The sequence below is a fragment of the Atractosteus spatula genome, chromosome 7, assembly GCF_055471065.1.
Source record: "Atractosteus spatula isolate fAtrSpa1 chromosome 7, fAtrSpa1.hap1, whole genome shotgun sequence".
Classification (NCBI taxonomy): domain Eukaryota; kingdom Metazoa; phylum Chordata; class Actinopteri; order Semionotiformes; family Lepisosteidae; genus Atractosteus; species Atractosteus spatula.
In genome coordinates, this window is record NC_142712.1 from 12,397,056 (window position 1) to 12,412,745 (window position 15,690).

General features: G+C 43.1%; 1 protein-coding gene across 1 annotated transcript; it reads right to left on the minus strand.

Annotated features, from left to right (window-relative positions):
- Positions 1-4,033: 4,033 nt before the first annotated feature.
- On the minus strand, positions 4,034-9,569 carry LOC148830479 (high-affinity choline transporter 1-like). The gene is made up of 8 exons (XM_088921643.1): positions 9,386-9,569; positions 9,111-9,224; positions 8,497-8,652; positions 7,801-7,949; positions 5,912-6,055; positions 5,465-5,618; positions 4,672-4,889; positions 4,034-4,570 (listed from the first exon to the last, which is right to left on the minus strand). The coding sequence occupies exons 1-8, from the start codon at positions 9,567-9,569 to the stop codon at positions 4,034-4,036; spliced, it is 1,656 nt and encodes a 551-aa protein (XP_088777769.1).
- Positions 9,570-15,690: the final 6,121 nt, after the last annotated feature.

The window sequence follows — 15,690 nt, forward strand, 5'->3', positions numbered from 1 at the left end:
AGCTGCGAGGGCCTCGATCAGGACCAGCGGCAGCGGCTCCAGGAGCTACTCGCCCAGAACGAGGATCTCTTTGCGGCGAGAGATGAGGACTGCACCCGCACTGCCCTGGTCCAACACGAGATCAACACCGGCGACGCTCGGCCCATCCGCATCCCACCGGGACGCATGATTCACGCCAAGCGGACCGCCGCCGAGGAAAAGATCCGTGAGATGGCCGCAGCGGGGGTGATTGAGCCCTCCGCGAGCCCGTGGTCGGCGCCAGCTGTACTGGTCAAAAAAAAGACGGCTCGTGGAGGTTCTGCGTCAACTACCGCAAGCTGAACGAGGTCACCCGGAAAGATTCCTACCCCCTGCTGAGGATAGATGATGCCCTAGACTACATCACTGGGTCGACCTGGTTCAGCTCCCTGGACCTCCGCTGCGGCTACTGGCAGGTACCGCTTGCTCCCGATGCTCGCCCGAAGACGGCCTTTTCCATCGGCCAGGGCCTCTGGCAGTTTACTGTCATGCCTTTTGGCCTGTGCAATGCCCCGGCGACGTTCGAGAGGCTGATGGAGAGGGTGCTGGCATCGGTCCCGCGGAACCAGTGTGTGTTGTATCTGGACGATCTGCTGTTTCATGCCCGGAGTTTCGATCAGGCCTTGACGAACCTCCAGGCGGTGCTGGCCTGCATCCGCCGTGCTGGCCTGAGGCTCAACCCCCGCAAGTGCGAGCTCCTGCGGCGGGAGGTGACCTTCCTGGGACATGTTGTTGGACCGCGAGGGGTGGCTACGGACCCAGGTAAGGTCGCCGCAGTGAGGGGCTGGCCGACTCCACGCACCGTCGCGGAGCTCCGCAGCTTTCTGGGGTTGGCCTCATACTACCGGAGGTTCGTCCGGGACTTTGCCAGCATCGCTGCCCCGCTGCACCGCCTCACCGACAAGGGCCGCCGTTTTGACTGGGACTCGGGCTGTGAGACTGCCTTCGGCCGGTTGCGTGAAGCTTTGGTGGGGGCCCCCGTGCTGGCCTACCCCGACCCGCAGTTGCCGTATGTTCTCGACACCGACGCGAGTGACTCGGGGGTGGGTGCGGTGTTGGCGCAGGAGGGGCCGGATGGGGAGCGCATAGTGGCCTACTATAGTCGGGCTTTGACTAGGCCTGAGCGGACCTACTGCGTGACCCGTCGCGAGCTGCTGTCGGTGATGGCGGCGGTCCACCACTTCAGGCCGTACCTGTTCGGGACCCGGTTCCGGTTGAGGACCGACCATGCGTCCCTCACCTGGCTGCTCCACTTTAAGGAGCCAGAGGGGCAGATGGCGCGATGGATAGAGATCCTGCAGGAGTACGACTTCACTGTCGTGCACCGTGCGGGGTCTTGCCATCTCAATGCCGACGCTCTCTCGCGGCGCCCCTGCTAGGCCGCGGACTGCCACCACTGCGACCGGCGGGAGCAGCGTGAGGAGGCTGTCCGCCCCGTGGCGGGGGTGAGCACCGCAGCCATGGCCCGGGAGGGGTCGCTGGGGGTGGGCCTGCCAGACCTGGCGCAGCGTCAGGCAGCTGATCCTGACGTGGGGCCGGTGCTTCGCTGGAGGGCAGCAGGAGTGCGGCCTACGCGAGAGGAGCTCGCCCCGCACCCGAAGTCCGTCAAGGCCCTCTGCGCCCTGTGGGAGGCCTTGGAGGTAAAGGACGGGGTGCTGCGCCGGGGGTGGCGGGTACCCAGTGGCGAGGTACAGTGGCAGCTGGTGGTGCCTCGGTCGCTCCGCGGGGCGGTGCTCCGAGCAGTGCACGGCCAGCCAGGCGTGGGGCACTTCGGCGGTAAAAAAACCCTGCAGCGTCTCCGAGGCCATTTTTATTGGGGTCTTTGCCACCGGGACGTGCAGCGGTACTGCCGAACGTGTGCGGTGTGCGTGGCGCAGAAGGGTCCCCCCGAGCGCTCTCGGGCCCCCCTCCAACAACACCAGGTGGGGGCTCCTATGGACCGGGTGGGGGTGGATGTTTTGGGCCCATTTCCGCGCACCGAGGCCGGGAACCGCTACGTCTTGGTGGCCATGGATTATTTTACGAAGTGGCCTGAGGCCTAAGCCCTCCCGGACCAGAGCGCCCCCACGGTGGCCGATGCACTGCTGGAGGGGATGTTTGCCAGGCTGGGGGTGCGGGAGGAGTTACACAGTGACCAGGGGCGTTACTTCGAGTCCCAGGTCTTCGCCAGAGTGTGCCAGCGCCTGGGGATCACTAAGACGCGGACCACACCGCTGCATCCCCAGAGCGACGGGTTGGTGGAGCGGTTTAATCAGACGCTCGCCACCCAGCTGGCCACCCTGGTGTCCCGACACCAACGGGACTGGGACCGCCACCTCCCCCTTGCGCTCTGGGCGTACAGGACCGCTGTCCAGGAATCCACCGGGTGCACCCCGGCCTCGCTCATGCTGGGCCGGGAAATGCGAACCCCGGTGGACCTGGTCTTCGGCCCGCCGCCCGGAGACGGGTCGGCACTGCCGGCTGGACCGGACTACGAGTGGGACCTGCGGCAGAGGATGCAGCGGGTGCATAGCTTTGCACGGACCCACCTGACACAGGCGGGGGTCCGGCAGAAGCGGTACTACGACCTGCGCTGCAGGGGGCCTGCCTTCCGGCCCGGGGACTCGGTTTGGGTGTACAACCCTTGCCGCCGCAAAGGCCTCAGCCCTAAGCTGGCGCCGTCGTGGGAGGGGCCCGCTGAGGTACTCGGGGTGGTGGGCGAGGTCTGCTACCGTGTCCGGTTGCAAACACGGGGGAGAGTGGTGGTCCTGCACCGAGACCGCCTGGCCCCCTACCGGGCCCGGGAGGAGGAGCCGTGTGGGGAGGCTCTAGAGGAGCAGCCGGGGCTGGAGCCGGCCGATAGTGTAGCGTCCGTGGGTCGCCAGCCGTCACCGCGGCGCAGCGGCCGCTCACGCAGGGTTCCGCAGCAGTTGGCCGAATACGAGTACAGCCTGAGGGGGGTGTTCGACGTCAGCGAGACGCCAGACGCTTCAGGTGGGGGCAGTGTAACGCCCTTGCCTGGTGGTGAGGAGGAAGCGCCCCTAGGCGCTCGTAGTACCGCTGGGCATGCTGGGAGTGGTAGCCGGGGAGAGTCTGAGGGTCAGCACGATGACCAGCGGCTGACCCTACCTGTGTAAATAATGTCCTAGTAATTTTAGTCCCCTGTGTAGTCCTGTAAAAGTATAGTGTGTTGTTAGGTAGTTACCACCCTAAATATGTGTACGTTTTCCGTCAGTCTCCTCATGTGTGTGTAGATCCTGTGTTTGGTTTTTGTGTGGTTGTAAACGAATAAAGCTAATGCTTGTTTGTTAATCGCGTCTCCACTCATCCTTGTTCTGAAAAAGAACCTGCAAACGCTGCAGTATGTTTATGCTTTGCGCATGATATGCACATGCGCACAAAATACTGCGCGAGTGCGGGTGCGTGTTGCGGACCGGGCAGCTAATGTGGTGGAGTTTACCCACACGGTGGTGGCTGATAGGACTGTAGTTAAGAGTGGAGAAATGAGCGACACTGAAGCAAATGAAGTGCTGCCAATGGCCAGCTCAAAGGACGATGACATCGTCGACAGAAAAGGTCATTCAACTTTGGTAATTTGGAGATATTTTGGCTTTTTACGATCAGACATAAAACAGAGCACTTTAAACTTTGCAGTCTGTCTGAGCCATCTTCTATGTGTTTTATCACACTGTAGTATTTAATTTTTCTATTAAGATATTTATTTTGTAAATTTTACTCATGCATATTTTGACATAAAAAAGAGTTGAATACTCTCTACCTCAGATTTGTTTAATGTTTCTGCTGTTTGGCAAGTGTTTGTTGTGTTCTTAAAATAAAGAGTTGTTTAATTTATCAATTAACTATCTGGTTTCTTCAACTTTCACTCAGGAGAAAAAATCTGCCTTTAAACTTGAAAGAAATAATGATTTGACATTTATCGTGATAATTATCAATATCGACCGATATGAACATTTTTATCGTGATAATGTTTTTGGCCATATCGCCCAGCCCTATATATATATATTGTACAAGTCTTCTAGGATTCCTTTTCAACAGGTGAGTCCTCATTAACTGCTAGTTTATCATCTAAACACGTTTCCTCATAGTGTGATCTTCTGAGAATTTTATCATTGTGCTTTTTGACTTGAAATACGTCCCACCTTTCTGGCAGAAGACCTCTGTTGAACAGCAGTGATGCCAGGAAGGAACCAAGCATGATGGTGATTAAAGAAAGCAGCATTGCCAGGGTTTTGAATGGAAAATATTGGACATAGACCCCGTCAATGAGTCTACAGTAAGGGAAATGAATTACTGGTGGGATACCGAGTATGGGCTCCCCTCCTAATAACCTTAGCACTGCACCCACAACAAAGCCTGCAGCAGCACCATAACTATTAGTACTGGGGAAATACAGAACGCAGATGAGCTGAGAGAAAAGCACAGTGTAAGTCACATCTCCACTTATCAGCCAGAATCCATAGACAGTGTCCACTGTGACGGCAAGGCCTGTCCCGCACACCCCAACGATGAGCACAGAAACTCTCACCACCCACACCACTTCGTTGTCAGAAGCCTGGAGGTATAACATTGAAACAACAAAACAAATGAGTAAAATACTCATGTGTGACACCAATACAAACTGTCCTTATGTTTATCGCAGGTAACAAGGCTCACCGTTTTTCTCAAGATGTTCTTGTAGATGTTTCGTGCGAACAGGGAGGCAGACGACAGCATGACAGAGTCCACTGAAGACATCACCGCTGCTGCGATGGCACCGATACCGGCGATGGAGATGTAGGGTGGACAGAGCTGCTGCAGCGAGATGGGGAGAATCTTAGCGGCTTCACCTCTCTCAAATGGTGTGGGTAGGCCATAGCTCGTCTGGTTCCAGTCTAAAAAAGAGCCGTAAAATGAGGCCAGAGGTGATTTTACAATGAGTTCTAACATGTACAAAAAACATTGCTGCAGTACATTAAAACATAATGCTAATGACGAATGTTTATTCACAATACTGTAGTTCAAAAGTATTGACTGTTCATTTAACTAGTACGGAAGGCTTGTATAATAGTGCTTATAGCATCACTGTTGATAGAGGAACAACGATACATCCTGGAACATCAAAGGTGTAACATTAGTTTTAGTCATTAGTCCTAGTGCTCATGCTGAAATCATGACTTTCAAATGTACCTGGTTGCAAAGCAGTACTATTTACAATGACACAATAAGATAAGGTTATTCAGGATTATAAATGGTTCCATTTGCTATTGATATAGTATACTTTCACTTTCACAATCTTTCACAAATTGTAGATTATTTCCTTACTTGAAATTGAATTGAAAAGAAACTGAATTGCTAGGCCTATTAATAGATAAGAGCATTTGAGTAGGTCTCCGTTTACTTAAAGCAACCCAGAATTAAAATCTAAAGGAGGTGAAATCCCCCCAAAAAATGCAGGTGTGTAACACACCGGTTGACACTGCTGTGGCTCCAATAAGCACAGAGGGGACAGCCAAGATGAAAGAAAAGATGGCTGCAGCAAAGCAAGTAACTTGGGCTTGGCAGGGAGATGCAGCAGAGAGCACCCTCTGGTAGAACGCTTGATAGCAAACTCCTCCTAGAGCCTGAAGTTAATATGAAATAGTAAAAAGACAACAAAAGAGGTCAGCATGCCAGCTACACTGTAGTGGAAACTGTTTACAAACTATAGCATAATTTTTGCCTGAAACAAGCAGAAGATTACTACATACCTCGAAAAACTGGTTTTACAACACACCATTTATTAATATTAATAGGGAAAATAATCAAATGGAAGATACAAGGCCTTCTTTTTTTAAGATTTACAACGGTCAATGGCATTTATGAGTAATAATGACAGAGCCTTTGGTAGGTGAGTTTCTCGTGGCATAAAACTTACTAAAATCAGAAGATCATCTATCCATTTGCCCGCATCACTCAGCTCTAGTTTCCCAATCCAGGGAGCTTGAAACAGTTCATGAACGGCTGTGAATCTGATATCTGTGGATGCTGGACTCTTCATTACAAATGGGATACAAAGCCCCTGTGATTAAAAGAGCACAAACCTTTGAAGGAATCAGCATCTTTTATTTATTTATTTTTGTTTAAATAATTATCGTAATGATACATTGGTAGATTTTTTTAGCTAGAAATACTGTATGCTGCAGTGTATTTATTATCCTACAAAAATAAAACAAATTCTATTTTTGTAAAAAGCGAAATGCAAGTACTTTTTTTCTTAGTGTTGCACAGATACTGAATTAATAATGTACAAAGTCCATATTACATACTGTATATGAAAGTTACTGTGGCACAGTGAGAAGCAGAGTTTATTTTCCTGTGCTCAATGCATTCTGGAAAACAGCATGACTGTCCAGCCTTGTTCTTGTGTCTTACGTAGCTCATTTGGATTTTAGTAGTTAACCGTTTTGAGGATCTTATTCATCTGTTTCTTGATACAGATTGGCTCCACCAATGTTTCTTCAGTATGTAGCTTTTTTCAGATTTCCACAGTTCCATGCATCAAAGTTGGCTATAGTAGCTACCTCTAACAGACTCTTTAGGCTTTGGTTAATTTCAACAACTCTTGGCTTTCCTAACACAGCACCTTACTCACAGTGTGTCACTAGAGACACAAGTCACTAGATGGTGCCAAGAAACCATGGTTTCCAAAATTACCCTGCATATCTACAACATCATCAGCTGTTGAAACAAGTAAACATGGGTTGACAGCAGCCACAGTAAAGCCAGAATTGTCAGGATTTAAATATTTTCTGGTCAAATCTATAACACAAAGTATTAAACTATTAAAAAGTATTATAAGGTATTAAACTGTCTCAGTGGAAGTTTGAAATACAGAATCTCAATTCAATGGAATTCTGCCTAAGAGTGCTGGAGGATTGTGCAGTTGTTGGAGACACTTGCTTAGCTATGTAAGCAATCAAAGTCACGTCACAACTTTTCAACTGGTAGTTCAGTGTCATTCCTGTAGCACTAGGTAGTTTTTAGACAATTTTATTGGATCTCAGAATCTACCAAAATGGTATGTCGGAAATAAAGGTAAGAGGTAAAAGCACAAATTCAAACTACTGAACTGGTACTTTGATAAAATAATACTTGAAGTTGCTTTTTGTAGTAAAAAACTTCTTAATCTTTATTATGGATATCCCTTTGTGTCACTCTGGACTTGTGGTATTAATGGAAATGGACAGCAGTTTCTCTGCGGCTAGCAGAGCCTTGCAGCACTGGGTCCCTAGGTTCAATTCTGGACCTGGGGTGCTATCTGCATGGAGTTTGAATGTTCTCCCTAGTTCACATACTGTAGCTTTCCTCCCACAGTCCGAGGACATACAGGTTGGTTAACTGGCTTCTGAAAGGAATAGGCCCTGTTGCTAGTGTGTGCGTGCGTGTATGTGTGCATGTTGGCCATTATTTGCCAAGATGGGCTCTTGCTCTCCTGTGACCTTGAATGTGATGTAGCAGTTAGAAAACGGGTTGATAGATGGATTAGTGGAAGACTGTGGTACCATATAAAGGCTTCATTACTGCATAAAATCACACAAATGCAATTTGATAACCTGCCATTAAAGATAGAAACTCTGGGCTCCTCTTGTGAATTCTACATAACTTTGATCCATCATGCTCATTGTGTTGTTTGTAGAAATACTATAAATACATACAAGCAAAGTATTCAAGTATAATTTGCATTTCCTAAATAAAAGTGTCTTTGGACTAGAATTGCACCACATGTATATAAAACACTATAAGAAATAAATAGTGTTCACTTACCAGACTGATCAACATGGTAGTTAGCTGAATTACATCTGTGTATGCTACCGAGTACAGGCCTCCCAACAGTGTATATACTATGGCCACTAAAGCCGAGATTAGGATTGAGTGAATGGAAGACATGTCCAGTATAACACTCATTGTTCCTCCTGTAACAGTTTATTAAAACAAAATGCCCATGACACACACAAGTACTGTAAACATCTCCTTCCTAGAGGCTGAACAACTGGAAAACGTGTAAAGACGGAATGGATGTTGGCCCTCAGGTTTACATACTTTTTCATCTGAAAAAATGTTCATGGTCATTTCTTCACACATAAAAAAGGCTGCCTCTGGCAAATAGCCTTCTGGGTATTCTGACTACACTATGTAAAAACTGCACTGTTGATCCCCCCAAAAAAAGAAATTGTCCTCATTATATGATGATTATTTTGATTTCTCATTCTTGCAGAATAACAACCCCTTTATTGGCTTTTTCATCTAACTGCTTTGAAATAATGCTCTTTAACAATTGTGTTTAGGACTAGTCTCTTACATTGTTGAAAAGGAAAACGTAAGAGACAGCTGAATGGAAACCACACATTTTAATTCATAACTGTATTTTACATGTTATGAAGTGGTTTTAGTTGTATTTTTAACATTAGATATAAAAATAACATTCTTTTTTTTACAAAGAGAAGTTGTGCTTTTACTTACCTAAAGCGCTTAGAATACAAGCCACCCATAATAAATCTCCAATGAAAGCAGGCATTAGAAGAAAACTTGTGAGTGTGTTTCCATATTTTTGTTGAAATGGATCCATCATTGTCACATACTGTTTGGATCTCATTGGCTTGGCAAAGAAAATCCCACCTAATTTGAAAAAAGTGGTACTGAAATGTTTTATGGTGTAAAATCTCTTTCACATTATCACCCATATTGTGTAAGGTATTTCTTTGAGAGTATACAGCAGTACAAGGTGTCCAATCCTGGTCCTAAAGAGCCACCATCCAGCAAGTCTTATAGATCACTGTTAAATCATCAATTTGTGAAGACTTGGTATACATGTGAGTTTTGATCAATTTTGAAAATTAATTAAGTAAATGAATAGGTTCAGGTCAGGTTGTCCTTGAACAGAACAGGGTTTTACTAGTTTCATATCAAATGACCTCTACACTAATTCACTGAACAATTGCCTGCTTCAATACAATAAATGATTGACAGATTTAGGGTTTATAAAATCTGATCGATTGTGATCTCTAGGATAACTGATGGCCCTGATATAGAGTCATCATGCAGGTGCCTTCTCCATTAATTGGACATTTACTCACCAACAACAAAGTTGATCACATATGCCAGGGGTCCCAGTGCCCAGATCAAGCCCTGTGTAGGAACATAAACTGCTTCTGCTGTCCCCATGATATAGCCTCCTCCAACCCACGTGGCTGAAAACATACAAAAAACACTGCTGTTAATTGTTAAATCTTCATTCACTGAGGAAATATTTTGGGCCCTTGTAGGAGAAGAACAGAATCTTCCTCAAATTCTCCTACTTAGAATGTGTTCCAGTGTGTTACAGGCACATGAACACATCTGGGCATCTTACCAGTCATGGTAAAAATCCCAATGAAAATATGAATATTGCGACCTCCAACCATAGTGACTTCACTCCTGTTCCCTGTGCACTTCTTTTCTTCCTTTCTGGACTTTCTAGAAGCCCAAATTCCAGTAACAAGGATGACTATGTAAAACACAATGACAGCTATCAGGCCAGGAATGTTGACAGCCATCTTATCCTGCAGATTCCTGAGAAATGCACAAAAGAAAACAAAAAATATATAAACAACACAGTTTGTCATACAGATCCTCAAGTAATGTGAAAAAAACTATACAGGTACTGTATATTTCTTTCATAATATAACTACCTGATTTTTTCCAGTATGTAACCATGAGAAACAGGTGTTATCATTCATTTTTGTAATAGTGGGGTGTTAGTTCCTTTCATATTTTTTTTTCATTTATAAACCCTTGGATATCCGCTGTTAGAAGATCTAACAAGGTTTTGTTTAATCAATCTGATTTACCTAATTTGTGTACATTTGGGCAAAGGAACAGTAATTCATGTATTACAGGTATGTTAATACATTGGGTTGTGCATGTTGCGTGCATTATAAATACAAAAATATATATAGTATATCCATAATTATCTGTATAACTATAACCTACAGTTAAAGTATATAAGCAGCGTCTAGTATGGTAGCAAGTAAATAGTAGACAAGTACTTGCAAGCAGCACCGTCAGGAGTAGCATTGTAGTTATTGAAAGCACTCTTATACTGGTGCCAGACCATAATCTGAGATTTCGCAATGTAGTAGTATACAACAACTGCAAAGAGTTTAAGATCGTCAATCTCTCAAAAAATCTCTAATAACAGATCTCGTTGAGCTGAATTTCAGTCCTGCAGTGTTTGCTACAGGTACATGTCTGACTATTTTCTCTGGCTGTTGAAGATTACAGTACGTCTGACTGCTACTTTTTCACGGAACAGAAATATACTGCAAAGTGGTTATCAGGCTCTAGGTAAAAGACGGCTTCAATCAAAATGGATTTTTAAAGTTCGCTGAGACTGAACGCAATGACCCCTACACCTGTGTTAAATTGATTCATTAACGCTTGACGCATCCCGACAATAAAATAGTGACTAAAATAGGTTACCATCTCCTATGAAATTATCAATACTCGTTTTTGCATTTCATGTTTGTTTCACATTTCCAAATAACTTTAAAAATAATCGCCCATGATTAGCAGTGCAAAGGTCCAATCACGATCAGACCGATAACTGTTTTTAAATCGGAATGTTTTACACTTCAAACACTACTTTAAATTCAAATTATTAAACTAAAATATAGTAGAGTTAAAATGCATGTATATGAAGGTGCATTGGTCACTGCTAATCTTGCTGTATCTTAACTGAAAAATCTTTAATTTAAAACGCTGCAGTCAAACCTACCTTGTGGACGCGGGTTAGAATACAGGAGAGAAACAAATTCTTCAACCAAACACGCTGGGGAGGCGTAATTTAGAAACCATTCAAATTAGATTTATGAATAGTGTAACGAATATGCCCCTGCGCATAACAGGGATGTTGGCTAGCCGGGCTGAGGAAGGTCTTCATTAGCTTAGCCAGCAAGACCTCTCTTGAGCAATATCAGAGACCCAGGTTTGCGCCCATGTTGATGGATGAATTGGGGCGGGAGAGGCGAGGGCACAACCCCAAGAACCCGAATCCCTAACAATTTCCTGTAAAATGCTTTGAGAAATTACTTTTAAAGGCACTATATAAAATCAAGTTTATTATCATGTGTCTGTTTCATGCCAAGGCTATCTAAATACATTTATAATGAATATTTTCTCTTATAAACATGAAATGGGATTGTGAGACAGTTTGTTTTGCAAAGCAGGCAGTAGAAATGTTCTCAGACTCAGTTTTTTTCTATTTTTTCCCACACCCAAGCAGTCAAGTTACTTCACAAGCTGTCTTCCTTGTGGAAGATCTCCAGTAGAATCAGTGCCAGTCCGGCTGGAGAAGAAGACAATGAAGACATTGCAAGTCTGGAGCTATTCCTTGGACTCCACCTCTTTTTCCCACTTATCATTGATAGTTCTGTCTTTAGTGCCGTGAGAAAGTTAGATTTCTACTGTTTATTACCAAAACATATCAAATTTATTATGTTTTTCGATGGCATTTTAAAAACTATTTTCTTTGGTATTGGTATATTTCTTTGGTATTGTAATAGTTTCGGGTTCAGCAAGGACGGACTCAGTGACTGAGACAGTCGTGGAACAGCGATTTTATTGAACTTCGGTAAAGCCACCGCGTACCAGCAGAGAAAAAGACGGACTGAAAATGAGAGAGAACAAGCAAATGCCGGAGAGAAACAAGGCCCTGAGCAACATACTTGGGTCTCTTTGGGTAGCTACACAGGTATAGGGTGTCAATTGGATACAAGTATAACAGGTTTGCGAAACCAGGGAACTATTTACAAGCATGCGGGCGATCTCATCACACTGTACGCCCATTTCGAAGTGGGTCAGCTGAGGCTTTCCTCATCCCCGCCCTGACCACTACTACTCCTGTCCTGCCCCTCGCCGTGTACCCCAGCCGGGCGCTCTTCGGCCACAGCGCCAGGCGAATGCGCTACAGTATAACAATTATGAAAAGCTAAAATATAAAATAATCATTCAAATACTTACATGTAACATGTAACACTTACCAGTAAATTGTTCTAATATATATATACATATTTTTACATATGACCTGAAAGCTTCCCCATGGACTACATATATTGTACATTATATAGAAGACAAATAGTCTGCAACTTAAACTGAAACATTTAGTGTGAGATGAGAGATTTACTTCACAAAGGTGAAAAGGTGAAAGTGTAAAATTAAATTTTCCTTAAGTGTCACATACTTATCATCTTGCACTTACAAGTTTGCAGTGAGATTGAATTATTTTACACTAGAAGAATGTGCATTTAAATTAAATGAAGGCTGGGGAGAAATATTTTTCTCTTGTTGCTTTCTTGATGTGAATTAAGAACAATTAAAAACAGACAAAAATCTGTTCCTAAAAGAGGAATTTCTGGATCCCAAAAACAGAAACGCAGTGAAAAGGACTAGTCATGATAGATACTAAAATGCACTGAAAACACAACACATTTGAGTGATTTCTACGTTTTTATTTCTTTTCAGTACATTTGTTTCCAAAAGATCCACATTTTTGAATGTAATAGGTATACATACTGTATATGAAAAGACAAAAAGTTGTATAACACATGAAAAAAAAAACATTTAGAATAGAGAATCTGTGAAAATTACATTTTGATATTCTTAATGGGAGTGCTCCAAGAAACTGGACTTCAAACATCCTGCTATAACAAAAACCCTCAGGGTTTTTTTTTACAAGAAAACATTGTCACTGCCAGATGCTATTAGCTATTAATCAAAGAGCTGACAGAATCTCCTCCAATTTTCAGATAATTGACTCTTGTCTGAAATTCTATGATGGTTTTAGTTTCGGTTCAATTGACCCGTTGTCATTGTTGCTTGTTGTATTTTTTTAATTTCATTTTTTTTCCTTACAGCATGTGTTGCCTTAGGCCAAGATTATAGTTCTGCAGCAACAACAGTGTTAGTGAAACCGGGTCGGACTACAGTAGGAACAACTGCCATTCCTGGTCAGACTGTTTAACCATATATTGTAATATTAATTATGTCTTTGTTTCATGTGAAACCTGAAAACTTTTACAGTATTGTTACTTCAATTAATAGAACTAGAACACACAGCGATATGGAATTCTTGTTTTAATTAGACCATTATTTCACAGACCTTGACCATTAATTATAAAAAAAATATAATAAATATTATATATATAGTAATAAATATTTCCTCATGCAACCACTGTTGGTAGACATTTTCTGCGAAACAGGCAAGGGTGTTGGAAAGCTATGTCTTCTGTTTTTTAATACCCAGGCTGTCAGTTACCTAGTTAGATCTAACTACCTAACTGTAAAAATGTAATATTTCATGGGAATCATATTTTCAGTAAAAAACTGGATAAGATAATTTATTTTTTTTATAAACAAGAGGAGCCTGTTTAGCCTGTTCAGCTAGTCAAATTTTTAAGATAATATAAGATAAGATTTTTATTGTCGCCAGAGGGAGATTTTTTATGGACACCCCGCACTCCTGTACATTTAAATAGAACGCAAAAAAAAGAAGAGAAGAAAAGAAGAATATTGGACATTATACTATTATACAAAATAAGAAAAGCATTGCACATCACTCCATTGCACTTGTACAGTATAACATGTAACAACATGTAACATTTATGTCACATCACAAAATATGCTCTTGCACTCAAGTGGGTTGTAAAAGTCAAAATTGTGTTTATCCTCAACATTTGCGTTGACAGCTTTAATGGATAGTGGAATAAAGAAATGTTTGTATCTGTTTGACTTACATTTGGGAACCCTAAAACATTTGCCAGATGGAAGAAGTTGATATTCAGAGTTGAGGATGTGGAAAGGATCTGATATATTTTTTTCCTGCCTGTTTGATTATAGATTTTTCAAAGATTGTCTGTAGGGAGGGGTGCTGTTTCACTCCCATGACCTTCAAAGCTGTCTGGATGTGGCGGGTAATCTGCAATTTAAAATGAATTGATAGATTACAAAACCACACTGAAATGCCATATCTGACAATGCTCTCGATTACAGCATGATAAAAGAGTAGCATTTTTTCCTGATGAACCCCAAACACTCTTTGTCTTTGCAAGAAATACAGTATAAGTGCTGCTGAACTTTGGAGCAAACACTCTCAACATGAGTAGACCAGCACAGGTTACGGTCTATGTGTACACCTAAGTACTTACTGTATATGAATCAACCTACAGTAAGTGATAAGGTCATTGTGGATTACTACCTGTGAGTGATCACCAACTGCTATGGGAACGAAAACTATTTCTTTTGTTTTTTTAGCATTCAAAAGTAGGCTATTGTTGTCACACCATTGCACAAACCTTTAGATTTCTGACATTTCAGCTATTTCTTAAAGGAGCCCAGGCCTCCAGCATAAATAATATGGTTGGGTACCTTCATCTAGACTTTATCTAATGTAGATATGTTTTTACACATATCCTCTAGGGTAATATTTTTCTGCCGAAAATACTCAGACTAGAACTTCACTTGGTATAGCCGATTAGCTATATTTCTAACATCTCTAAGATTCTAACATTTCCGACATGTATACAGATGAGCTGCTACCTCTTTGCATTAAGCCAAGAACAGCTGTATCATCTAAAAATTTGAAAATGAAGTTGCTTTGACTACTGCTAGTACAATCATTTGTATAAAATGTGAACCCAGCTGGAGAGCTAACACAGCCCTGAGGGGCACCTGTGCTAATGGATCGTGACTTGGAAAGAGTTTTGTTGAACCTGACATACTGTGTGCGATTTGGTAAAACTGAATGGTACCATCTTATAATGTTATGGTTAACGGACATTTGCTTCAACTTGCTTATCAATAGAGAGGGCTGCAACATATTAAATGCAGAGCTGAAGTCCACAAACAGCAACCGAGCATTTAGTAACGAATTTACTAAACTGAACTGAAATTTTTAATAAAGCACCTGTAGAAATTAGCAAAGCCGATAAAACTTTGGACCTGTTTCAAGTTAATGGGGGTAGGCCAATCCTGAACTGCTGAGACTTTGGATGGATCCATCTTCCTGCCTGAACATGAGAGAATGAACATAATGAACATAATCCGGCGGTGCTGGAGCTTGTCGGGGCGTAACATCATCAAGTTGTATGTTATTTAACTTGTTGTGTCTCCTGCTGTTCTGTGTTTATGTTTTCAGAATTTCCTTAATGTCTTTGTATTGGAGCATACATGCAAATAAACATTTCATTGCACTTGTACATATGACAATGAACTGAACTGATCTGACTGATAATTATTTAGTTACAGTTTTGAAATGGATAATAAGGTAATGGAATCGATGTTTTAAAAATATCTTACTATGGTCACCAAGCAAGCCCTGGAGGATTTCTAGGTCTCTTCAGAACAGCAGCACCTGAAGAGCTGGGCGATGTAGTGAAATTGGTCATGTTAAACCAACAATGAGCAGATTTGGGTCATTAAAAGTCGAGCTGGAAAGAAAACCTGCAGACACACCTACCTTGCAGGATCACGATTGCCCTGCTCTAGTTGCATTTTGTATTTCTTAGATACTCTAGCATGATGGAGATTTTCTATTTTACCTCTTCAAATGAGATTATAATTTATAGAAAGCTTCTCCATTATACATAACAAAGGCTACAAACTCATATGGCTGCTAGGAGA